Below are 26438 nucleotides of genomic sequence, written 5' to 3'. Positions count from 1 at the left end.
AAAGTTGGATCGTGAAAGCAAGGGGACGCGATGTGAACAAATTACGAACGAAACATACTCGATGTGAAGTGTCGCAAATATTTTCGTTCACTTTCTGTCGCCCCGTCGTAAGCTTCTCGGTACTCGCACGCTCAGTTGTTGAAAGTGTTGGATCTGAGTGATAGCAACCAAAATTTTGGGTTAATAATAACAATGTAATAAATCATTACTACTTTCATTTGACATGATACGTGCTATAAAGTACTAATATGATAAAAAGCATCAAGTGCAAAGTATCTATTGTAGTAAAGAGGGATCTGTATCGAGATGAAAGTATTCCGTAACAGAAATATCGATACTTTTGTCTCTGTGCCTAACAAGACACGTCGTGGAGGTTGTGTCAATACATGTCACTAGATCGCGGTGTGATCGAAAGCTCGAGTAGAGCCCGAGGTTTCCCGAACTGCGTCGTCAACTGCGCATAACTGAAAGACAGAAGAAGAACAAATTGCGAACGATGACGTAGAAATGCGTGGCGCACCGCGTTGCTGGCTGGTGTGTGTGTGTGTGTGTGTGTGTGTGTGTGTACGTACGCTCGTAGCGCCAGCGGTGCGGCGGCAGCAGCAGCCTCTCCTTGGCGGCGGCCAGCTCGCGGCATAGCCTGGCCTGCTCGCACCGCAGCTGGCGCACGCGCGCGGCCCGCACCTCGGTCCAGCGGCGCTCCAGCCGCGCCACGTCCTCGCGGCAGTACTGCAGCACCTCCGCGGACGACCCTGCGCACGCACCGCCCACCTCGCTCACCCCACAACTCCACTCCATTCTACTCTAGTTCTAGGCTACTCTAACGGCCGCTTTCTGGCGCATGCTGTTGCTAACTACGGGGGTTTACTACAAGGCCGGTCGCCAGGGTCATGCTGAAGTGGGAACACATCTACATAACGTATGCCTTGTCCTCCGTGAAGCTGGTATTGCACGACACCAGCGCCCAAAGCGTAGAAGTCTGGAACTGTAAACTTTTTCCTTAGCCCTGTTACACTGAGCTATAAATACACTACTGGCCATTAAAATTGCTACACCAAGAAGAAATTCAGATGTAAACGGGTATTCATTGGACAAATATATTGTACTAGAACTGACATGTGATTACATTTTCACTCAATTTGGGTGCGCAGATCCTGAGAAATCAGTACCCAGAACAACCACCTCTGGCCGTAATAACGGCCTTGATACGCCTGGGCATTGAGTCAAACAGAACTTGGATGGCATGTGCAGGTACAGCTGCCCATGCAGCTTCAACGCGATACCACAGTTCATCAAGAGTAGTGACTGGCGTATTGTGAGAGCCAGCTGCTCGGCCACCATCGACCAGACGTTTTCAATTGGTGAGAGGTCTGGAGAATGTGCTGGCCAGGGCAGCAGTCAAACATTTTCTGTACCCAGAAAGGCCTGTACAGGATCTGCGGTCGTGCATTATCCTGCTGAAATGTACGGTTTCTCAGGGATCGAATGAAGGGTAGAGCCACGGATCGAAACACATCTGAAATGTAACGTCCACTGTTCAAAGCGCCGTCAATGCGAACAAGAGGTGACCGAGACGTGTAACCAGTGGCACCCCATACCATCACGCCGACTGATTCGCCAGTATGGCGACGACGAATACACGCTTACAACGTGCGTTCACAGCGATGTCGCCAAACACGGATGCGGCAATCATGATGCTGCCAACAGAACCTGGATTCATCCGAAAAAATGACGTTTTGCCATTCGTGCACTCAGGTTCGTCGTTGAGAACACCATCGCAGACGCTCCTGTTCGTGATGCGGCGCCAAGGGTAACCACAGCCATGGTCTCCGAGCTGATAGCCCATGCTGCTGCAAACGTCGTCGAACTGTTCGTGCAGATGGTTGTTGTCTTGCAAACGTCCCTATCTGTAGACTCATGGATCGAGACGTGTCTGCACGATCCGTTACAGCCATGCTAATAAGATTCCTGTAATCTCGACTGCTAGTGATACGAGGCCGTTGGGATCCAGCACGGCGTTCCGTATTACCCTCCTGAATCCACTGATTCCATATTCTGCTAACGCGAGTAGCAATGCCGCGATACGATAAACGGCAGTCGCGATAGGCTACAATCCCACCTTTATCTAAGTCGGAAACGTGATGGTACGCATTTCTCCTCCTTACACAAGACATCACAACAACGTTCGAGCAGGGAACGCTGGTCAACTGCTGTTTGTGTATGAGAAATCGTTTGAAAACTTTCCTCATGCCAGCACGTTGTAGGTGTCGCCACCGGCGTCAACCTTCTGTGAATGCTCTGAAAAGATAATTATTTGCATATCACAGCATCTTCTTCCTGTCGGTTATATTTCGCGTCTGTAGCACATCTTCGTGGTGTTGCAATTTTAATGGCCAGTAGTGTATGTTATCGTTCCAAACATTGTTCGTAACTTGCTAGCAACACAATACCAATGTTCCAAGGCTGTGTCGGAACAGGTCAAAGGAACGTTGTTCTTGGCCTGCTACCGCTAAATGCCGCTAAGCAGCGCTAGTATTTGTTATTGCTGTGTCTCTAGTGTTGTGTGTTGTTTTTCCGTGCGCTCGCTTACGAAACGGTCTGGACTTGAAGCAGATTTCACGAACTTCTCACACTTTATCTCGCAGAGGAGTGCCTCTTGGATGTTCGATGTCATAGTTACAAAAATGTTACACGGAAGCATGGCTCCCGACATAAAAATTTCTGCCTTTTTTGGCACCAGCACGTAGCCTACGATAAATACAGGCCTCAGCGCACGTCTATTTGACATCAGCTATTTAATGTTAGTGCCGACACACTGTCGTCGAATTTCTTTGATCAGACTGTTTCTTGGAACTATTATTCAATTGTAAATTTTTTCGTTTTTTTGTTGTTCGGGAATGGAAACAGAATAGTTAATCGCCTGTATAACAGCATATGTCGGAGGCGAGTGCACTGCTTGAAAATAAGAATGATTGTGGGTAGAACCGCGAGAGCCGTGTGCTGACCACACGCCCCTCCTATCCGCATCCTCAACTGAGGTTGACACGGCGGTCGGATGGTCCCGATGGGCCACTTGTGGCCTGAAGACGAAGTGCTTTTTTGGGTGGACAGTGAAAAGAAAAGTTCGAAGGGTTCATCACAATTTTCTTCGTGAGCTGTAGTGTGAGGATATAAAGAACAACGAAAATTATTTGTGAATCAACGAACAAACATCTCAGTTTGTCATCATGAAAGCGGCTCCGCATATCTGCACACATCGTATAAATTCAAGAAATGCCATCTCTTAAATTCATTGGTCTTTCTTTTTTTTTTTTTTTTTGGGAAAGTCTCCAACTGTGTCAGTCACGATTTAAATAATGAAACACTGCACTAGTTACATATTTTTTCAAGCTTAATAATATGCGTTGCGAAAATTAATTTTCATTATCAAGATGGGCGATGGCAATGGGCGTAGGTCGAGGCACGGGCGCGGATTGCTTTGTTGCCTGTTCCTTGCGACAGTTGCGGTACGTGCATAAACGTACTTAGCGCGTGAAGGAAACGTGTATTCTGCAAATTATGTCTCTCTCTTGCTTTGTCGCTTACCACCACTGTCAGCAATGACAACTCGCGCAGAATAAAAATTCACTAAATAACTCACTATGACCACGTTTAATGCTCGCATTGGCTACGCCGTTAACAGCCAAGCGCTTGGAATACAACTGAACTCTGATTGGCTGCCGGAGAATGCGTTGCGTTACGTAGGTGAGCAGAACTAACCTAAAATCGATCGCCGTGGCTCGTGACTCCAACTACAGGACTGTTTATACTTGAGTTATACACGTTAGGTGTGTCGCGTAGAACACGGGCGTAAATATTGCTTGATGCATTTTTCCGCGTATGGTATTACCTCATTGGAGCCGCCTTCCAGCATAACGTAAATGACACCGCCTCGAGAACAGCTGCGTATGATTATTAGAGCTGCCACACACTAGAGATGGATCACATCGACCAGTCGCCAGGTCGGACAGTCTGTCTCCGGATCATGCGTCTGTTGGCAAACCGCAGATCACAGCGATCGGTCGCTGATTGCACGGAATTTCCAAGCAATCTGATGAACGTTACCAAGCAGTCTGATGAACTACATGTGCGACTCCTTTGTTTAGATGTTAACCGTGCTTGTCTAGTTCTTTTTTATTTCACTATACCTAAATTGCTACTCCTGGTTTTTTTTTGTGCGGACAAACGGAGATCAACTGCCCCTGCTGCTCAACATAGGAATTCATTTCGCATAACAGACCTTCACGACAATGTCATTCGACGTACTGGCTGATTTACGAACAACTTAAATTGGAAGGACCACACAGAAAATGTTGTGGGGAAGGCTAACCAAAGACTGCGTTTAATTGGCAGATCACTTGGAAAATGTAACAGACCTACTAAGGAGACTGTCTAAACTACGCTTGTCCGTCCTCTTTTAGAATACTACTGCGCGGTGTGGGATCCTTACCAGATAGGACTGACGGAGTACATCGAAAAACTTCAACGAAAGGCAGCACGTTTTGTATTACCGCAAAATATGGGAGAGAGCGTCACAGAAATGTTGGGGTGGACATCATTAAAAGAAAGGCGTTTTTCGTTGCGACGGAATCTTCTCACGAAATTCCAATCACCAAATTTCTCCTCCGAATGCTAAAATATTTTGTTGACACTGACTTACACAGGGAGCAACGATCACCAAGATACAATAATGGAAATCAGAGCTCGTACGTAAAGATATAGGTGTTCATTCTCTCCGCGCGCTATACCAGATTGGAATAATAGAGAATTGTGAAGGTGGTTCGATGAACCCTCTGCCAGGCACATAAATGTGATTTGCAGAGTATCCATGTAGGTGTATATTGTTTGGTGCATCGCTCGTGCCTTGCGAAGTCGAAGACAGCGGCCTATTGCATGCAATAAAAGTAACGGTGTTGGGAGTTACATCGGTTTCAATGTCCATACCAAAGTTTCACTACATGTTGAAGACAAAATATCGATCTTCGATGTTGGCAAAGAACAGGCAATCTATGTCTTGTCACCACCGCCAATAATTTTTGCATCATTCACACAAATTTCTTTCTGAGCACGTCTCGTAACATCAGTGCAGTGGTCAAATGAGTAGTAACAGCATTTGGAAATAAATGTCATCTATCGTGTTTAGCCCACATGCTCAATTTGTTTGCGAAAAACTATTGAAAGATTGACAAACTACATTAGGTGACTGTTGTTGTTGTTGTTGTTGTTGTTGTTGTTGTTGTTCTTGTGGTCTTCAGTCCTGAGACTGGTTTGATGCAGCTCTCCATGCTACTCTATCCTGTGCAAGCTTCTTCATCTCCCAGTACCTACTGCAACCTACATCCTTCTGAATCTGCTTAGTGTATTCGTCTCTTGGTCTCCCTCTACGATTTTTACCCTCCACGCTGCCCTCCAATACTAAATTGGTGGTCCCTTGATGCCTCAACACATGTCCGACCAACCGATTCTTTCTTCTAGTCAAGTTGTGCCACAAACTTCTCTTCTCCCCAATCCTATTCAATACTTCCTCATTAGTTATGTGATCTACCCATCTAATCTTCAGCATTCTTCTGTAGCACCATATTTCGAAAGCTTCTATTCTCTTCTTGTCCAAACTATTTATCGTCCATGTTTCACTTCCATACATGGCTACATTCCATACAAATACTTTCAGAAATGACTTCCTGACACTTAAATCTTTACTCGATGTTAAATTTCTCTTCTTCAGAAACGCTTTCCTTACCATTGCCAGTCTACATTTTATATCCTCTCTACTTCGGCCATCATCAGTTAATTTGCTCCCCAAATAGCAAAATTCCGTTACTACTTTAAGTGTCTCATTTCCTAATCTAATTCCCTCAGCGTCACTTAATTAGACTACATTCCATTATCCTGGTTTTGCTTTTGTTGATGTTCATCTTATACCCTCCTTTCAAGACACTGTCCATTCCGTTCAACTGCTCTTCCAAGTCCTTTGCTGTCTCTGACAGAATTAGAATGTCATTGGCGGATCTCAAAGTTTTTCTTTCTTCTCCATGGATTTTAATAACTACTCCGAATTTTTCTTTTGTTTCCTTCGCTGCTTGCTCAATATACAGATTGAATAACATCGAGGAGAGGCTACAACCCTGTCTCACTACCTTCCCAACCACTGCTTCCCTTTCATGCCCCTCGACTCTTACAACTGTCATCTGGTTTCTGTACCAATTGTAAATAGCCTTTCGCTCCTTGTATTTTACCCCTGCCACCTTTAGAATTTGAAAGAGAGTATTCCAGTCAACATTGTCAAAAGCTTTCTCTAAGTCTACAAATGGTAGAAACGTAGGTTTACCCTTTCTTAGTGTAGCTTCTAAGATGAGTCGTAGGGTCATTTTTGCCTCACGTGTTCCAACATTTCTACGGAATCCAAACTGATCTTCCCCGAGGTCGGCTTCTACCAGTTTTTCCATTCATCTGTAAAGAATTTGCGTTAGTATTTTGCAGGTGTGACTTATTAAACTGATAGTTCGGCAGTTTTCACATCTGTCAACACCTGCTTTCTTTGGGATTGGAATTATTATATTCTTCTTGAAGTCTGAGAGTATTTCGCCTGTTTCATACATCTTGCTCACCAGATGGTAGAGTTTTGTCAGGACTGGCTCTCCCAAGGTTGTCAGTAGTTCTAATGGAATGTTGTCTACTCCGGGGGCCTTGTTTCGACTCATGTCTTTCAGTGCTCTGTCAAACTCTCCACGCAGTATTATATCTCCCATTTCATCTTCATCTACATCTTCTTCCATTCCCATAATATTGTCCTTAAGTACGTCGCCCTTGTATAGACCCTCTATATACTCCTTCCACCTTTCTGCTTTCCCTTCTTTGCTTAGAACTGGGTTTCCATCTGAGCTCTTGATATTCATACAAGTGGCTCTCTTTTCTCCAAAGGTCTCTTTAATATTCCTGTAGGCAGTATCTATCTTACCCCTAGTGAGATAAGCCTCTACATCCTTACACTTGCCCTCCAGCCATCCCTGCTTAGCCATTTTGCACTTCCTGTCGATCTCATTTTTGAGACGTTTGTATTCCTTTTTGCCTGCTTCATATACTGCATTTTTATATTTTCCACTTTCATCAATTAAATTCAGTATTTCTTCTGTCACCCAAGGATTACTGCTGTGAAATAGATTGTAATATGATTCAAATAAAAAGTAATGGCACTGATGGGCCGAGAAAAGAATCATCCCTCAAATAAATCAGCAAGGATCCACTAGATGAAATTCAACGTTTTATGCGACAAAAAGATTTTTGCAGCTGCGTCTGGTGATTAATAATACTGTCAAGTGCCACGCTCCGCACCACCCATATCACCAACTGCGGATATTATAGACCTGGGAAAAGGTTGTGCCATACTGCGGCATATAGAAATTGGTAGTCCTAAAATATGTGTAGAAAAGTACTCTGCATTCAGAAAGGAAATCCCAATAACTAATATCTTGAAGACCAAAATATCTGGCACGCAACAAACGCAGACTATTGGAGAGAATCTAAAGAATATCATCATAGCAGAAATCAGAAATGGCTTGGTATCACTTGAACGTGTGAACATACTAGCCATAGGAACGCTGTTCGATCCTGGATTCGAGAACGTGTACCTAACGAGATGCTTTTGCATGTTCGAAGGGTATCAGTTACATTAAGGAATTGCTTACAGCTGTTGAAACGACTGTCACTGAGAATGGGCTGGCCGGTGTGTCCGAGCGGTTATAGGCGCTTCAGTCTGGAACCGCGTGACCGCTTCTGTCGCAGGTTCGAATTCTGCCTCGGGTATGGATGTGTGTGATGTCCTTAGGTTAGTTATGTTTAAGTACTTCTAAGTTCTAGGGGCCTGATGACCTCAGAAGTTAAGTCCCATAGTGCTCAGAGCCATTTGAACCATTTTTGTACTGAGAATGGACAATACGTTGATTCATCACAGGAAAACAGAGAAGACAAATTTCATTTATAGATTAAACATTATAAAGTAGCAGAAAAAAAGAATAATTTGTAAACTGTAGCAGAAGCAGACCTACTATCACTATTCAATTAGTATCTGGAGGATCGCCTTCTAGATCTTAAACAGGATCTACTGGAGGTATGGAATCACGTCATCGGTAATACTTATCTAACCCTTCTGTTGTATCGGTAATGACGGACTGTTTCACGAAAACATCTTTAAGACAATAAGCATATCCTGTTTCCCGCTGGTTTTTTTGTAACTGGTCGTCGGGCCTTCACACATTTTCACACGTAACATGAACGACAAGGACACATGAGGAGCACTGTCGGGGAAGAAAAAGTGACTGTCCAGTGAGATCTGAAACAACAAGAAATACACGAGTTAAACGTTTAACATGGTGACTGGCCAAAACAGCCCAGGCTTGCAATACGTTAACATCCCGCATGTTGGCATTCACGCTAGAATAACAAGGAAATAATTGATAGACTAGTAGGGATTATTTCATGTGGCGTTAACAGACTGCTGTAGACGCCTTGTGCTCGGTGATCAGCCGCTGAGCGTGCCGAGTGGGCCTTTTGTTTCGATGAAGTTTCAACTGGCAGGCCGCACTTAATGTGTAAGTACAATCGTGTCCTAGCTCATGGGAATTGAGTTTTGCCTATTATGCAAACTTTCAATTGCCTAAATACTCTTCGGCACATTTGTGACATCATTACCGGGTACTTTTATTCAGGTCTTTCTCTCTTTTGTTCTCCGAGACACTCTACACATCATCATCATCATCATTACTATGGGATCATCTGCCTTCTGGCTCGTATGATACGGCTTGTCAAGAATTTCTCTCCTGTGTCAACGTCTTCATCTCAGAGTAGCACTTGTACACTACGTCGTCAGCTATTTGCTGGATGTATTCCAATCCCTGCCTTCCATTACAGCTTTTACCCTCTCCAGCTTCCTCAGTTGCCGTGCAGTTATTCCCTGACGTATTCATAAATGTCCTATCCTTGTAGTACCATCGTCTTTTCAATGTTTTCCGCACATTTCTCTCTTTGCGATTCTGCGGAGAATCTTCTCATGTCTTATCAGACCAACTAATTTTCAACATCCTTCAACAACATCACGTCTGAAACGCTTCGATTCCCTTCTTTCCTATTTTTCCGACAGTCCATGGTTCACTTCCGTACAATGCAGTATTCCAACGTACGTTGTTAGAAATTTCTCCCTCAAATACTGACAAAATTCTTTTGGTCAAGAATGCCCTCTTTGCCTGTACTGGTCTGTTTTTTACGTCCTCCTTCCTTTGTCCATAACGTGGCATTTGGTTTCCAAAGTATCAAAATATTTTCAGTTCCTCTAATTTGTGGGACCCAATTTTGCAGTTAAGTATATCGAAAATTTCATTTTTCTGCTCCTCATAACTTTATTTCGGTTCACTTTCAACTCCCAGTGTGTGCTTATTATACTGTTCATTCCATTCAACAGGTCCTGCAATAGTTCCATACTTTCACTGAGGACAGGAATGACATCAGAGAATCTTATTATTGACGCATTGATTTAAATAATAAAATACATTATTAGCAGAGCCTTCTCTATCAAGAAGTACCTGACGGTGCAGAGGCCATTGCTAAGGTTGCCCAAGAGGTACATTGTACCCTAAACGCCGCGGCTGCAACCTTCCCGACTGCGAAAGTGACCACCGACAACGTCCATGGCGCTGTGGCCAAAGGACCTCTGAATCGGTCTCCGGCCCAGCTGGTTTACCGCTACAAGATTTGAAGTTGCCACGATGGAGAGACATGTTCTGGGCACTTTGGTCCGGCGCAGCAGTCCCGCCACCATTCTTAATAGAAAGCTTACACATACCAGTCCCGAAACCTGCAGAAGGAACACGACTCGATAGTTATCGGCCGATCACATTACTCAATTCCGACTTCAAGATCTTCACACACCTTCTAGCTGTGCGATTCAGGCATGTATTGCGAGGAATTGTTTCCCATGAACAAACCTCCTTAGGCGGCGATCATAATATACAGACAGCCTTCAGTGAATATCGAGATGTGATTACTGTGGCAACACACTTGCGACTGCCAGGCGCTTTAATCTCCAACGACTTCAATCCAGCGTTTGACCGCTTCAATGATGCATTCCTCGACGCAGTGACGAACCGGATGGCGATTGCCACGACGTTCATGCAAGTGATTTTGCGGATCCTTCGTGGGGCAACGTGCAAGCTTCTCGTCAATGACAGACTTACAGAACCTATACGAATTGAACGTTCAGTACGGCAGGGTTGTCCACTGTCAACAGTGCTTTATGCCATTGCGATGGAACCACTCATTTACGGATTACGGCGACGCTTGACAGGTATTCCACTCCGGGATCACGTATTCCGCTGCTGAGCCTACGTCGACAACTTGGCACTAGTCGTACTTTCAACGGCCGACGCCCAAGCAGCGATGCAGTGGATTACCTGTTACAGTGCAGGGGCAGGGAGCCCTCAAATGTATGTGAATTTCTAAGGGACCAAACTGCTGAGGTCATCGGTCCTTAGACTTACGCAATTCTTAAACTAACTTATGCTAAGGACAACACACCCATGCCCGAGTGAAGACTCGAACTTCCGGCGGGAGGGACCCAGGGAGCGCTATGAACGTCGCAAAATCATGCGCCATGAAGATCGGCCCTAGCCTTCCCGCAGACACCAAAGTCCCCTTTCAACTGGTGGCCACCCTTCACTGTCTCGGATTGGTGTACACGGGAGACATTCGCCGCACCTCAGCGATCAATTTTCGGGCGCTACTGCAACGCATCCGGGCAAACATAAAAAACGATCTACTATGCCCGCTGAATATATGCCAGAGAGTCAACTTCGTCAAAACCCATCTGGCAGCCCGGATACCCCAATCGCGTAGATTGTACTCATCACTGCGACAATGGCAGCCAGACTACAGGCGACTTTTGGGTATTTTATATGTTCTGGAGACATCTTAAAAGTCCAGTATGATGCTCTCACCTTACCGAAGCGGGATGGTGGCATCGATCTGGTTAACGTGAGAGCCAGGATCACGGGACTTAACATCAATACTATGCTCCAGTTATGAAAAATCCAAAATGCTGGTATTGCGCTGTGGCAGAGCGGTTCTAGGCGCTTAAGTCCAGAACCGCGCTGCTGCTACTGTCGCAGGTTCGAACCTTGCCTCGGGTTTGGATGTGTGTGGTGTCCTTAGGTTAGTTAGGTTCTAGGGGACTGATGACCTCAGATGTTGAGTCCCATAGTGCTTAGAGCCATTGAACTAGTTTTGCTGGAATGTTGACCACCGAGCTCGCACCTGTTTCGAGACGCCCACCCGCGTCTTTGGCACACATCCTACCTCCGATGTTCCACATCGGCTGTTTCTTTTTGGAACACATGCACCGAGCTCCCCAGGACCAGGAAGACGACCACCCGCGACATCTGCAGCATTCTGAGAACGTACCCACCCTGAAACCCCATCGAAGCACGTCACCCCCAGGTATCGTGGCCTACAGTTTGAGAAACGATCCACCAACCATACCACACCACTGACACCACCACTTCATGGTACCATCGCGGTGGTGGACTTACCCTATGCCTCACATGCAATATCGGAGATACAGATTCACGTCGTTTTGTGTGTGAGCTAGCAGCAACTATCTATACTCTCGTGCAGAAGATTGTGGCTTTCTACCTCTGAGTACCCCCGCATCATGTTTCTCCTACCACGATGATATATCCTGACGCGACCTGATTTCCATCGTCGAAGTGGCACGCCATCACATAGATCAGTGGCATGGCTTTGGGGACGACATCGTCGATCCGGCGGACTTTTGGACACGCCTCCAAGTCCACGACCACATTCTTCGCCGACATCAACACTATCGGGCCACTTTCGCGAACTATTTACAGAGTATTTTCGTCAACCCGCCTCGGAGCTGGAATCTCAACGAAACATGCCAGTCAAGACTAGACGATCCCACGTTCCCCTTCTAATGGTCAATGATAGAATGGACGTTGTTCTGATGGCACGCCAATGTGTAGCATGGCGCAGCAAGTATTCCTAATTTCTTTCACTTCATTTTTCTTCTCATCTTCAAAGGTTTTTTTCATTGCACATGTTTATCCTGTTCACGCATAGCTCTGTATCTGCAGCCTATTTGTTTTCTTTCTCATGTGCTCCCCCATAAAAAAAAAGAAGTTGGATTGCTGCTGATGCTGAGTCTGTATACTTCTTTACGTTTACAAAAAAAGAAGAGGGATGTTGAGAAAATATATTTATTTATGTTTTACGTTTTTAAGGACTAGTGTTTAATTTTATGAAGAACGTCTTTTATTTTCAAATAATAGAGGTTTTTATTAGTTAAAAAAAGGTCGGTTGAGCACTTGCCCTTCAGAAAAAAGTCGGCTAGAGCGTAAAAAAAGAAAAACAAAAAAAGTCGGAATTGCCCTGGAAATGTAAAGGACCCGAGCTCGAGTCTTGGTCGGGCACAGAGCTTTCATCTGCTAGGAAGTTTCATATCAGCGCACACTGCGCTGCAGAGCGAAAATCTCATTCTCCAGTACCAAAAATGAAGAGGTGCCACTAGGCATGCATTTTAGAGACCGTGTTTACTTGACTTCTTTTCTAGTTCAGTTTTGCCGCCTAGACGTGAAACTCCCTGTATATGATGACGCTACATGTTTACAGTGACGCTCCTTTTGCGTTGCTCATAGCTTTGATTACATAAGCTGATTTTTTTCTAGTTGTAGCTTACGATTCGAAAGCAATTACAATGCCTGCCAATCCTGTTTTCATGTGTCGTCGAACTACTATTTTAATATAGAGTGAGGGTTTGTATGTATTTCTGAAACCTTATTTCTCGAGTGTACTTCTTATCTGCAATGTCTTTGTTGATATATACAACTCATATACAACAGAACACACAGGCAGTGTGTTTCGTGACGTTTGACGTTCTAGATTGCGAGTGGTGTCCATTGAAATCATGTACCATGTTTCTGTGTGTATTTGTAGAACATACGAGTATACAGATGAGGACAGGAACCACGAGAAATAACTATGGGAGCTATTTAATAATATATGGAAACACCTACAAAACTTGACAGTATACTGAATAAGACTTGAATAAATGTATCTATTGATACTGGTACAAACGTACAGAAAGATATTTGGGCAATAAAAAGGTTAATTGTCGGCATAACAGGCGGACCTGAATTTCCATACCCTAGTCTGCAAACACGTCTGATGTTAGAACTGTGAACCTAAACACGCATCGTCCCTGTCTGAGACAGACATCTTTAGGTATAAAACAGGTAATTGCGTCCAATATTAAACGAAAATTCAAATTCATTGACAACTTATGGGGTGTATAGAGGACACCGGAATTCCGACAGGTAGTATCATTCTCCAATAAAAGTAACTGAGCGTTAGAATTACATCCTATATACAAAGTCGGCATCCGTATTTGTTTAATTGAATTCCCTTTTCCATTGTTTTATTTTTACGGTTTAAATAAATTTCTGTTGTCTCCCCGTACCAGCGTTCTTGATAATGGATTGTTTTGGCTAAAATGATAGTATCAAGAAATTTTACTTGAAAGCCTCCACACTATAAAACATAGTTCGTTGTGCTGCAGTCTCAGCCTAAGATGAAATCAAGAAAAGTTTCCTTCAGACATCAAAGCCTCTGGAAGTACATCTAGAAAATGAAAGCCTTACATTGTGGAAATCTAAGTATCAAGACTGGATGGAGCCGCATGAACATCTTCCAGTTGTTACAATAAGAACTGGGTTATTTGCAGCTCCTTTAATCGGATAAAAACTGGTGCTGGTTGGGCTAAGTCACCACCTAGGTCACAGAGTTTCATATCCGGTGACAGCAAGAGCGAACGCGGCCAAGAACAGTCAGCCATATCTGCTAATGTCCTCTCTGTCCATTTTCATGTTCACAACTAGAATTATTGGTTGCCGGTGACAATAGCCTAGGTGTGACTCAGTCTTGGATAAACGTTTTCTGAATGTACAGTTGGTCAATTCCTCTGCCCTGTTATTTTACTTCTATAATGTATATAGACATAACTATGATGGTCATGTAATCTGTTATATCTGTGAAGCAGAGGTTATTTATGTAAGTCTGGAATCTTCTCCCAAACCACTGGACTGATTCCAGCCAAATTTGGCACAGAAACAGTAGTCCTCACAAGTATCAGCATTGTATAGGTTATGACCTAGTTTCAATAGGAATGGAGATGCGTGCAAAAATATATATTTTTTTATCCCCAGGTGTATAGACAGGCCCCCACACCAGCCATGTTGTATGGGAACAGTATTGGCCAAGCAAATCAACCTGTTTTGCTGGGCAATCTACATGTCAGGGGAGAAGAAACGATTTTCTGGGCCATGACATGTAGGCTGCTCTGCATGACAGGCATGTTATTTTGGAGTAGTATCGGCCTGCTTTATCGACATGCTTTATATGGAGACGTGTATGTCAGGAGCAAATAAATAATTAACCAGCCCTGATGTGTAGCCTGCTCTGCATGACAGGTATATAGTGACAGGTATTGGCTGCTGTATTGAACTGTATTGCATTGGCTACATACGCCAATGAGCATGGCTGAGGACATATTGATATAGATAGAGGAGGGGATGGACAGTGTGAAGGATAGGAGGAAATTGATGGAGACAGGGGAGGAGGGGGGGGGAGATCCATGAGGGAGGTGGAAGGCATAGAGAGGTGGTGGGCAGGTGAAAGAGGGGGTAGAGATGGAAAGAGATAGGGGGAGGAGGAGGATGTGGTTAGAGGGAGAAAGAGAGGAAGATGTGGTTAGAGAGAGAGGAGGTGGAGGAAATGCAAAAAGAGAGGGTGATGAGAAGATGAAGGTACAGATAAGAAATAGATAGATAGAGGTGGGAGGATGAGAGGAACGGACCAAGGTGGAGGGGGGAGAGAATGCAGAGAGTGGGAGGAGAAGGAGGTGTGATCAATTTATATGTGATGAATGTACATCCAGGGAAAGCTATGGAGAAATGGTAGTCATGTGTGTACTGAACTTAATGTATTTAAAATGCTTCTGACATGAGTAAAAATCAATCTGCAAAGTAAATAAGTAAAAAAGCATCACATATATACCACATCTATGACGCTCAACACTCACATTAAGAATATTATGAAGTGACCACAGTAATTTATTTACAATATGTCTGCTGTTTACAATTCAGCATCGTACAGTAAATATCAAAGCGGAAAACCATGTGGACCGCAACAAAACAAACTGCCATCTACTGGAACTCATTGCAGCAACAAACGACATGCTGTTCATCGAAACATCTATGTAAGTGAAACCAGTTCTGGCACTGCAATAAAACATTTTAAAAAGTATTTTTGGCTGGTTGCATCACGCACCAATGAAATGTTTATCGCTTATTCCGTTTTCGCTACCCATGTCGTAAAACCTCATCATTAGACAGTACGTTTTAATTTATTACTTCTTTACTACTAACTATAGGCAGTTCCACATATGCTACTCAATGTGCCTGCATTTTACGACACACAGTTAGGGAAATGTGATATTATAAACATTGAGATGTGTGAAGAAGTAGCTTATCTGAAAGTGGAGCACAAACTACGCAGACTATACCCGTCCAATGTTTGATAATGAGAGCATTTAGCGATTTCCGACAGACTTTCAACATAATTTCAAATCTTTTCTAACCTTTCTCGTTAGTCTAGGGGTGGATATTTCAAAGCTAATAAAATAAATGTAATTAGTGTTTATGTCTATAACCATAAAGGTTTTACATGCTTAATATAAAATATCTAATACGTTAACTCATTTGTAAAGTGATGAGAGTTTCGCATCTCGCGCAAATGACTGGCAACTTCCAAAACCATTCGAGAAGCTACTTTATCTTCAGTGTAACTACTCCCATAATTTTTATCTTTCCATGACAATGGAAAACTTTATAGCTGGACGAGAATGGATTTTCTTAGCTAACGAGACGTATCATATAGTGGAGAAACGATGAATTAATAACATTATAACAATGCCGGGCTGAAACTTGCCATTTGCCTTGGATATAAGTCGCAGAATACTGCGGACGTAAATATCCCTCGAACCCGCTAAGAATGAGCGGGTCACAGGTGGATACGCTATCTGATCAAAAGTATCTGGTAACTCATATATAACGCAGAACTGACCACTAGATGCAACGAGTCGTGGTGCTGCCAGTGTAAAGGAGGCAGGAGGTACTGTATTGTCTGGATACGGATCATCTACACCTCTCGCAAACTTGATCCCCCTCACCCACTTGTCTCTCCCATCCTTCTCACCCCCGTCCGCTGCCGCTGTTGTACTCCCACAACCCACCCGCTCTCCTTCTCTCCACACTCCATACCCTTGCCCGAAGTGGGTTCCGCCAACTCCTCCTCCCTGATGATGGCCTCATCACCTCATCTACTCCCCCTTCCAACTTTGATCCTCCCCTTTCTCCCTCTATGTTTTTCCTCCAGGTCACCCTCTCTCCCTTCTCTCCCTCCTCTCTTCCTCCCTCTTCTCCCCCGGGCTTCCCCTTCCCCCCTACCTTCTTCCCTTCCCTCCCTTCTCCTCTGCCACTCCTACACACACCTTTTCCCTTTGGCAGGTCCCCAGCTTTGTGCCTGAACAGTGACTCTTCGTGCGCTGGAGATCGTCGCCAATGTTTGTGTGTCTCTTCGTGTTAGTGCTTACATGTCTCAACGTTCGTGTAATTTCTGTTTCTGTGTTTGTGAACAAGTGCTGAACGTTTTTAATTCGGATAACGCGCCTGTGAATGTCTTCATGTATTTTAATATGTCTGTCTACTGTTTTTATCCACCGTGGTTTTTTTGTCTCTTATTATACTATATGTGTTATCTGTGGCCGAAAAGCGGCATAGATAGGCCGCTGCCGGCCTACCCTTCCTGTAAAGGTGTTGAAATAACAATAAAGAAAAAATAATTATATTGTCGGTAGAGGAGCAGTAGCAGAAGAGTGGTTCAGTGGCTTAGAACATGGACTAGTAACTGGGTGTCGTCTCAGTAGTATACCCATCACAGACATTTCAACCCTTCTGCAGTTGGCCAAATCGATTGTTGGGAACGTGATGGTGAAGTGCAAACCCGAAGAATCAGCCATACGTAAACCAGGACCAGAAACACTGCACGAACCTAGAGCATTACTGAGAGTGGTTAAAAAAAAAGAGGCATGAAACGAGAGAATGGAATCAATCACGACTTCCAAAGAGCTACCAACGGCCAGTTAGCATAATGACTGTGCGTAGGGAGTTAGAATGGGGTACATTAGTCGAGCAGCCCCTCATAAGTGACATATCCTGAAGTGAATGCTAAGCGACGCTCAAGGTGAGACGCCACTGGGCAGCGGATTGGAAAAGAGTAATTTGGAGTTACGGATGACGCTGTCCTTATTGACTTTTGTTTGGCGATTGCCTGAAGAACATCACGTGACATCTTGCGTAGTGCCAACAGTGAAGTACGAAGCAGGCAATGTTACAGTTTGAGGATTTTTTGTGGTTAGGGTGTGGTTGTCTTAATGAGTTTAGGAAAACGTTAATGCGGGAGGATAGGAACACATTTTACAGCGTTGTGTATTGCGTACAGTAGAAGAACAGTTCGGAGACAATGATTGTTTGTATCATTATGGTAATGCATAATATCACAAAGCAGCATTTGAAATGCACTGGTTTCTTCAAAATAACAATCCTGAAATGGACTGGCCTGTCTAAAGTCCCTACCTGAACCCAATGGACCACCGTTCAGATGAGTTAGAACGTCGACTTCAGTCCAGACCCCAGTGACCAACAGCAGTACCTTTCCTGGTTTCGGCTCTTGGGGAAGAATGCGCGTTTCTTCCACATACAATCAGACACCTCAATGAATGTGGCCCGAGCAGGGTTCAAACAGGCGAACGGTGGACACACTCTTTATTAATGACCTCTAATCGATATCTGGATACTTCTGATCCTATAATGTAAGGTCATACCTACATGAAGGGCTAGTGGCATGCTATGGACCAAAATACTGGTGCGTGAAGTAGAAAGTTGTGCACCTGGACAGCCTCAGGTAAGTGGTTGAAGAACGTACCTGTGCGCGAGGTGGCTCGCAGCTCGAGGTCCGAGAGCCGTGTGGACGCGGAGCTGTAGCCGTCGGTGGGGAGGCTGCCGTAGCCGGAGCTGTCCTTACAGCAGGCCACGTCCTCGGAGGGCGCCTTGTGCAGCGTCAGAGCGCTCTCCGCCGGCTCCGCCCCCACCCCCACCTCCGGCGTGGCCGCCCCCGCCGCCCCCGCAGCCGCCTCCTCCTCCGTGTCGGAGCCGGAGGCGCCGTTGCCCGGCTCCCTGCAGATGTTGGGGTTGGACGCGCCGTCCGGCAGTCGCAGCGCCGCCAGGTCGCTGCCGCCCCCGCAGCCGCTGCCGCCCCCGTAGCCTTCGCCAGCTCCGCTACAGCCCATTCGCAGCAACAGCGTCCTGTGCAGGAGCCGCCGCCCTGGGGACGGCTGGGGACTCGCCGACCGCCGCATGCTGCGCTGAGCCTCGCTGCGGACAGCAGAGGCCAGTGGTTCAGATAGAGTTGTGGCTCTGCCGCAGGCTACCGTAGACTATTGCAAGTAAGCGTAGGCTACGGTAGGTTTCCTAGCAGCCGTGTTACCTGTATGTCAGCTGTGCTGCGTGCATATCACGCCTTACCTCATTTCTATTGCCTTGTTTGCTCTACGATCAGTGTCTTACGATAGATTCCTCTAGAAAACGAAAGCTACCACCTACAGACTGAATGAGTATATATAAAGCGCCGATAACCTATAGAACACTTTTGTGCTGGATAGTTGTCCTCCTGTCTGTTATTTAAAAATTAACAGTATTTATAGCAAAACTGAAATTATGGATGTGGATTTGCAACAATCAAGTTGAAGGGTCAGTAACTTGTGTTACTATTGCAATATGACAAACAGCGAAAGATGCAAAACATGTCTTTCTGTTACTTGATGATGACTAGTTTTGGGTTTTATTTATAACCAATTCTCAAACCGTTCTGCGAAACAATACGCATTCAATGAGAACAGATGTTGCTCCGCTCAGCCGGCCGCTGTGGCCGAGCGGTTCGAGACGCTTCAGTCCGGAACCGTGCTGCTGCTACGATCGCAGGTTGGAATCCTGCCTCGGGCATGGAGGTGTGTGATGACCTTAGGTTAGTTAGGTTTAAGTAGTTCTAAGTCTAGGGGAGTGATGACCTCAGATGCTAAGTCCCATAGTGCTTAGCCGGCCGCGGTGGTCTAGCGGTTCAGGCGCTCAGTACGGAACCGTGCGACTGCTACGGTCGCAGCTTCGAATCCTGCCTCGGGTATGGATGTGTGTGATGTCCTTAGGTTAGTTAGGTTCAATTAGTTCTAAGTTCTAGGGGACTGATGACCACAGATGTTAAGTCCCATAATGCTCAGAGCCATTTGAACCATAGTGCTTAGAGCCATTTGAACCATTACTCCACTCATGAAACCGGTTTCATTACCAGTTGCATTGTATTCCTCTGGATAACGATTGTCATGATATTTTGCTACGTGCAGTAATATTTATTCTGAATGGATGCCTATTGCTTCACAGGATGGTTTGAGAATGGATTATGAATACATCTCTAACAAAATAGCTAGTTTGCAGCTTTGGGTGTTTGTTATATTGATATTGGAAATTTTAATTGTTTAAATCAAGTTTCATCTTAAGACTGTTTATCTGTAACGGAAAAAGAGGGATACTGCAGTAAAAATAAAAAGAAATACTTATTTACCACATAGCACCAGAAAATACAACTTCCTCAAAAAAAGGGTAAAATTAAAAAAACAGCACAAAACCAAATCATATCAAACTTCACTTCAATACTTTGCCGAGCTCACATAACACATGTTGCTCTTGGTCATAAACATCTTTCTCACTTACCAATAATAACAGGAAACTATTGCCTTTGTTCATGACGAAGAAAGTTCTATTAGCACAAAATTACAAGAAAAATCTCTCTAAGCAGTATGGGACTTAACATCTGAGTTCATCAGTTCCCTAGACTTAGAACTACTTAAACCTAACTAACCTAAGGACATCACACACATCCATGCCCGACGCAGGATTCGTACTTGCGACCGTAGCAGCAGCGCGGTTCCGGACTGAAGCCCCTAGAGCCGCTCGGCTACAGCGACCGGCCGCAATAACAACAATAATTAGGTTTTTGCATGTAAACTGTACTTACATCAAAAGTAATTGCTTTGACTACGTAAGAACGAAGTTATATGATCAACTTATTACTTATATATGCAATTTATATTTTGTAAGGCTATAAAATACACATTGACTGACACACGACGATGTTCGGTTCTGATTATGTATAAAACAAGCAGACAAACGATAAAGAAAGAGAAGTTGTTCCAGTTTCTCTCACACATGCATTTATGTTCCTTTCATCACCTGTACTACCGGCAATCCCACTGTTTATTATGTACTGTACCAAAACTAACGAACTGTAGTTTTGGTTGGGCGCAACTTTGACTTTCTGTTGTTAACTACATTCGTCAGGAATGGTAATGATCATACCAGATATTTGTCGTACTGAAGAATATCCTCTATCCATTTTTTTGCAATCAGCCAAGAAGCGACCTCACTGAACTAACAGCCACACTGTCACGAATAATCGCGACGTTTTGCACGTTTGACCAGACGAGGACGCCCAGAACTCTTAATGTTCGCTGTGGAAACCGATTGATCGAACTTAACAATAAATCTTCGAATTTTTGATTCATTCACCTAGAATCACGAGAAGTCGTATCACTTCACAAGTTTCTCCATTCTGATAAGACCAGTAAATACCCCTACCCTCGATTCTTTGAAGACTCGGAATCCCATGTATGAAACAACTTCAAACTTCCCATTACCTCGCAAATGATTTAATACGTTAAACACACGGTCCAGTTACATTAACATGACAACCGCCTGTGTTCGACGTCACTGTGCAGTAACCACTCACAGACGACGGTGGCAGCAGTAGCATTGGCAAGTGTCTGGTCTCGGGAGGTGTGGCGATGCGGAAAACAGTGCAATCGTTGTCATAATTCTGAAACGGAGTGATATATCTCACGACCAAAGCGCATGCTCATCATCTTGCAGTCCACAGGTGGAAGCATTTCCGAAATTGTGTGTCTGTAAACTGTTCGCGTACAGCCGTAGTTAAAGTATACTGCGTGTGGCAAAATGGCACTTTCCAAAACAGGTGCCGAGGCAACTGTGGTGGTGGAGCATCACGAGCCATAGATGAGGAGGGTGAACGACGGCTGCGGAGATGTGTATGGGCTAGTAGAGGTGCAACTATTGAGAAATAAACCACCTAGTGGAAGCAAGTGTCATTCAACAGTGTCTCCTCAACGACAGTTCAGCGAACGTTGGTACGTATGGGTTCCGTACATATTTACCCTTTTTGTGCTGTGACAGAAAAATTCATCATTTGGTTTCATTTTTCATCCTGTTACAGCATGGTGTATTGCTTATTCTATGAAGCGCCATAAAACTAGTATAGGCATCTGTATTCAAATACAGTGATATGTAAACAGGCAAAATACGGCGCTGCGGTAGGCAACGCCTATGTAAGACGAGTGTCTGGCGCAGTTCCTAGATCGGTTACTGCTGCTACAATGTCAGGTTATCAAGATTTAAGTGAGTCTGAACGTAGTTTTATAGTCGGCGCAGGAGCGATGGGTAGGTTTCCTAGCAGCCGTGGCAGCCGTGTTACCTCATCTCCGAGTGAGCGATGAAGTGGGGATTTTCCCGTACGACCATTTCACCAGTGTACCTGACTATCAGGAATTCGGTAAAACACCGACGTCGCTGCGACCGGAAAAAGATCCTGCAAGAACGGGACCAACGATGACCGAAGAGAATCGTTCAAGAAGACAGAAGTGCAACCCTTCCGCAAATTGCTGCAGATCTCAATGCTGGGCCATTAACAAGTGTCAGCGTCCGAACCATTCAACGAAACATCATCGATTTGGGCTTTCGGCGCCGAAGCCCACTCGTGTACCCTTGATGGGTGCACGACACTAAGCTTTATGCCTCGGCTAGGCCCGTTAACAGCGACATTAGACTATTGATGATTGGGAACATGCTGCTTCGTCGTTTCAAATTGTATGGAGCGGATAGCCGTGTGCTGGTATGGAGACAGCCTCATTAATCTATGGACCCTGCATGTCAGCAGCGGACTGTCAAGCTACTGGAGGCTCTGTAATGGTGTGAGGCATGCTCAGTTGGAGTGATATTGGACCTCTGAACAGGTAGAGGATTTCTAACTGCTTGCTGATTTTACTTAAGACCAAAACCTCGTCGGGTATTTACTGAGATCAATTTACAAAATTTTTCTTTCAGAGTCATCGAACGCTTCTCTAATGGCTCTACTCGCACTCATTTTCGTTTCGTTCAGCTTTTATTTGCCAGTTAGGTTTTGACTTCTCTTGAGTCTGTGATGAAACTCTCTTTGTTTACGTAGCAGTTTTCTGACACGGCTGTAAAACTACGATTGGTCTTTGATGTCCCTTAAGACTTTGTTATTGTCTAAGGCTTATTGAACGTTGATTTTGAATTTTTCCATTTATGCTCCACATCTTCGGCCTCAGCACTGAATTTTTGTTGTTGACTACTCACATAGTCTGAAATTTGCATCCTGTCACTCTTGCTCAGCAGAAATGTTTACCTATCTTACTTTTCTTATTGTAAAACTCATGGTCATAGTTGCTACCACAGCATTATGATCAGTGATACCTTCCTCTAAGTTAACTGACTCAATAAGTTCACGTATGTTTGTTGCTAGGAGGTCTAATACTTTTCGTTAACGAGTTGGTTGTGCAATTATCTGCCGGAAGTAACGTAGATGTTTTCACTATTAAGACACTATAGTCTGCGTACAAGTATTCAGTCTCATGGTTAGACACACAATAACGAAATTCGAGTTCAGATCAAATCAACAATCGTAATGTTTATGGAAAGTAAAATAACGTACACCGAGGTGACAAAAGTCATGGGATACCTCCTAATATAGTGTGGGAACTCCTTTTTGCAGCGTAGCGCAGTAGCTCGACGTGACATGGACTCAAGTTTCGAAATCCTCTGCAAAAAAAAAAAAATTGAGCTATGCTGTCTCTACACCAGTCCATAACTGCGAAAGTGTTGCCGGTGCAGGATGTTGTGCGCGAACGGACCCCTCGGTAATGTACCATAAATGTTCGACGGGTTTCATGTCGGGTGATGTGGGTGGTCGAATCATTCGCTCGAAATGTCTGGAATGTTCTACAATCCAATCGCGAACAACTGTGGCGCAGTGGCATGGCGCACTGTCGTCCATAAAAAATTCCATCGTTGTTTGGGAACATGAAGTCCATGAATTGCTGCAAATGGCTTCCAAGTAGCCGAACATAATCTGTTTCAGTCAATGATCGATTCAGTTGGACTAGAGGATCCAGTTCATTCCATGTAAAAACAGTCCACACCATTACGGAACCAAAACTATCTTTCAGAGCCTTGTTGACAATTTGGGTCCATTTGTGGATATCTAAAAGAGCTATATGACACAAATAGCAAACCAGAAACTCTGGAACTTGAATCACACAAGAGTGTAAGTGATGACGAGAAAGGACCAGCCATGATAATGGAAGAAGTAAAGTCTGCCATAGCTGCAATGAAAAATGGCAAAACGGTAGGTACAGATACGATACCGGGAGAAATATTAAAATGCTTGAACCAAGATGGAATAAGAGAAATATTGAGATTATGTTAAAATATATAAGAGTGGTGAATGGCCTTAGGACTTTCTGACAACAGTAATGATTCCATTACCGAAAAAACAAGGAACCAAGAAATGCAGCGAGCACAGGACAATCAGTCTCATTTCATATGCAGCCAAAGTGATGTTAAGAATAATTAATAAAAGACTTGAAAAAGTAATGGAGGAGAATATTGGCGAGGAGCAGTGGGCTTTAGACGGAATATGGGCACCAGAGATGCAATAGGGCTTCTACGAATCTTGGGAGAAACGTTTATTGAAAAAGGAAGAGACCTATATATGTGCTTCATCGATCTAGAAAAGGCATTTGACAATGTGGTTTGGGACAAACTGACGACTATAATGAGGGAAAAGAGAGTGAGCTGGTAAACCAGAAGACTTGTAAACTCATTATATCTTAATCAAAAAGTTTCAATTACAGTGGGAGGAGAAAGTACAAACTGGATCGGACTAGGAAAAGGAGTAAGACAAAGATGCTGTCTATCACCTTCTCTTTTCAACCTCTACTTGGAAAATATTATTGACCAATGCTCATTAGATGACATAGGCGTAGAAATTGGAGGAAGAAAAGTATGGTGTTTGAGGTTTGCTGATGACATGATCCTTCTAGCTACAGGGGAAAAACAATTACAGGATTAGGTTCAAATGGTTCAAATGGCTCTGAGCACTATGGGACTTAACATCTTAGGTCATCAGTCCCCTAGAACTTAGAACCACTTAAACCTAACCTAAGGACATCACACAACACCCAGCCATCACAAGGCAGAGAAAATCTCTGACCCCGCCGGGAATCGAACCCGGGAACCCAGGCGTGGGAAGCGAGAACGCTACCGCACGACCACTAGATGCGGGCCAGGATTAGGTGGACACCATTGAAACTAACGGAAAAATATGGAATGAAGATTAACACAAATAAAACAAAAGTATTGGCACTAGGAGGAAATAAGGAAATAACAATTTTGCTGAATGGAGAAATACTAGAACAGGTGCAAAATTTTAAGTATCTTGGAAGCAGGATAGACATTGACTGGAAGTGTACCACAGAAATTAAAACAAGGATAGCAATGGCAAAAGAGGCATTTTATAAGAAAAGGAGAATTTTCTGAAGCGGTCTGGACAGAGAACCCAGGAAGAGACTCATAAAATGTCTTGTATGGAGTGTTCTTCTACATGGCGCTGAAACATGGACTATGAGGAAGAAAGAGAAAGGCTGGAGGCTTTTGAGATCTGGACATTGCGGATGATGGAAAGAATAAGTTGGATGGACATAGTAAATAACGATGAGGTGCTGAGAAGAGTGGGACAGAAAAGGCAGTTACTAGATGTAATAAGGAGAAGAAAAAGAAACTGGATTGGGCATATATTAAGAAAGAATGATGGACTGATAAAAACAGTTTTAGAAAGTTATGTAGAAGGGAAAAGGAAGCGAGGAAGGAAGAGATTCCAGATACTGGATGACATGATGGATGGTACAACATACAGCAGCCTTAAGAAGGAGGCAATGGATCGCAGAAAGTGCAGAGGCAAAGGACCTGCTAATGTAGCAGATAACTGATGATGATGAAGTGAATTTAGACTTTTTGGGCGAAATTCGATTATGAAGTCTCCTCGGGTTATCAGCCGAGCCAACGCGTCGTTCTGTGGCAACGTTTCAGCAAGTCGAAGTCGCCTGAAGATGACAAGTAGGAAACTTGTGGAAACGTTGCCGCAGAACGACGCCTTAACACGGCTGATAACCCAAGAAGACGTCAAGAACTCGGGCTCCTGGCTTCGCGGGATCTGCGTCACACTCGAACCTTACCAACAGCTCGGGGTCTGTGGCACAGACCTTACCATCAGCTCTTAGAAACTGAAATTGGGACTCATTTGACCACGCTACTGTTTTCCAGTCGTCCAACCGATATGGTAACGAGACCAGGAGAGGAGCTGTAGGTGATATTATGCTGTTAGCAAAGGCATTCGCCCCAGTCATCTGCTGCCATAATGCACTAACGCCTAATTTCGCCTCACTGTTGTAATGGATGAGATCTTCGTACGTCCCACATTGATTTCTGCGGTTGTTTCACGCAGTCTTACTTGTCTATTGGCACTGACAACTGTACGCAAACGGTCGTAAGTTAAGGCAGTCGGCCACTGCGTTGTCCGTGGTGAGATGTAGTGCCTGAAATTTTGTGTCCACGACACATTCTTGACGCTGTGGATCTCGGAATATTCGGTTTCCTAACTATTTCATAAATTTAATGTCCCATGTGTCTAGTTCCAACTACCATTTTGCGTTAAAAGTCTGTTAATTCCCGTCTGCGGTCATAATTACGTATGAAACCGTTTCACATGAATCACCAGAGTACAAATGACTGCTACGACAATGCAATTGCACTTTTATTCCTAGTGTACGCGATATGCATATCGGTATGTCACGACTTACGTCATGTAAGTGTACAACAATGTGGTCAAGCAATAAACAGAAATACACTGCGAGATTCTAAACCGGCACGCTATTTGAACACTTTATTAGTGTATTATTAGATTAGATAGATCATGAATACGACACTTCGTAAAGATGTGGAACGTGTCAGGTTAAA

General features: G+C 44.2%; 1 protein-coding gene across 2 annotated transcripts in view; it reads right to left on the bottom strand.

The window, feature by feature from the left end:
* Window positions 1-26438, bottom strand: part of LOC126278434 (kinesin-like protein CG14535) — a 1017611-nt gene that overhangs the window by 5723 nt on the left and 985450 nt on the right. For both annotated transcript variants that reach the window (XM_049978552.1, XM_049978551.1), the window contains 2 exons: window positions 18145-18593; window positions 573-752 (listed from right to left, as the gene is read on the bottom strand). In XM_049978552.1, the coding sequence (XP_049834509.1) occupies window positions 573-752; window positions 18145-18593 (629 nt within the window). The remainder of the gene's footprint in view (window positions 1-572; window positions 753-18144; window positions 18594-26438) is intronic.

The sequence above is a fragment of the Schistocerca gregaria genome, chromosome 6 (genome assembly GCF_023897955.1).
Source record: "Schistocerca gregaria isolate iqSchGreg1 chromosome 6, iqSchGreg1.2, whole genome shotgun sequence".
Classification (NCBI taxonomy): domain Eukaryota; kingdom Metazoa; phylum Arthropoda; class Insecta; order Orthoptera; family Acrididae; genus Schistocerca; species Schistocerca gregaria.
Note: the sequence above shows the minus strand (reverse complement) of the source record. Positions and strands in the feature narration are given on the sequence as shown.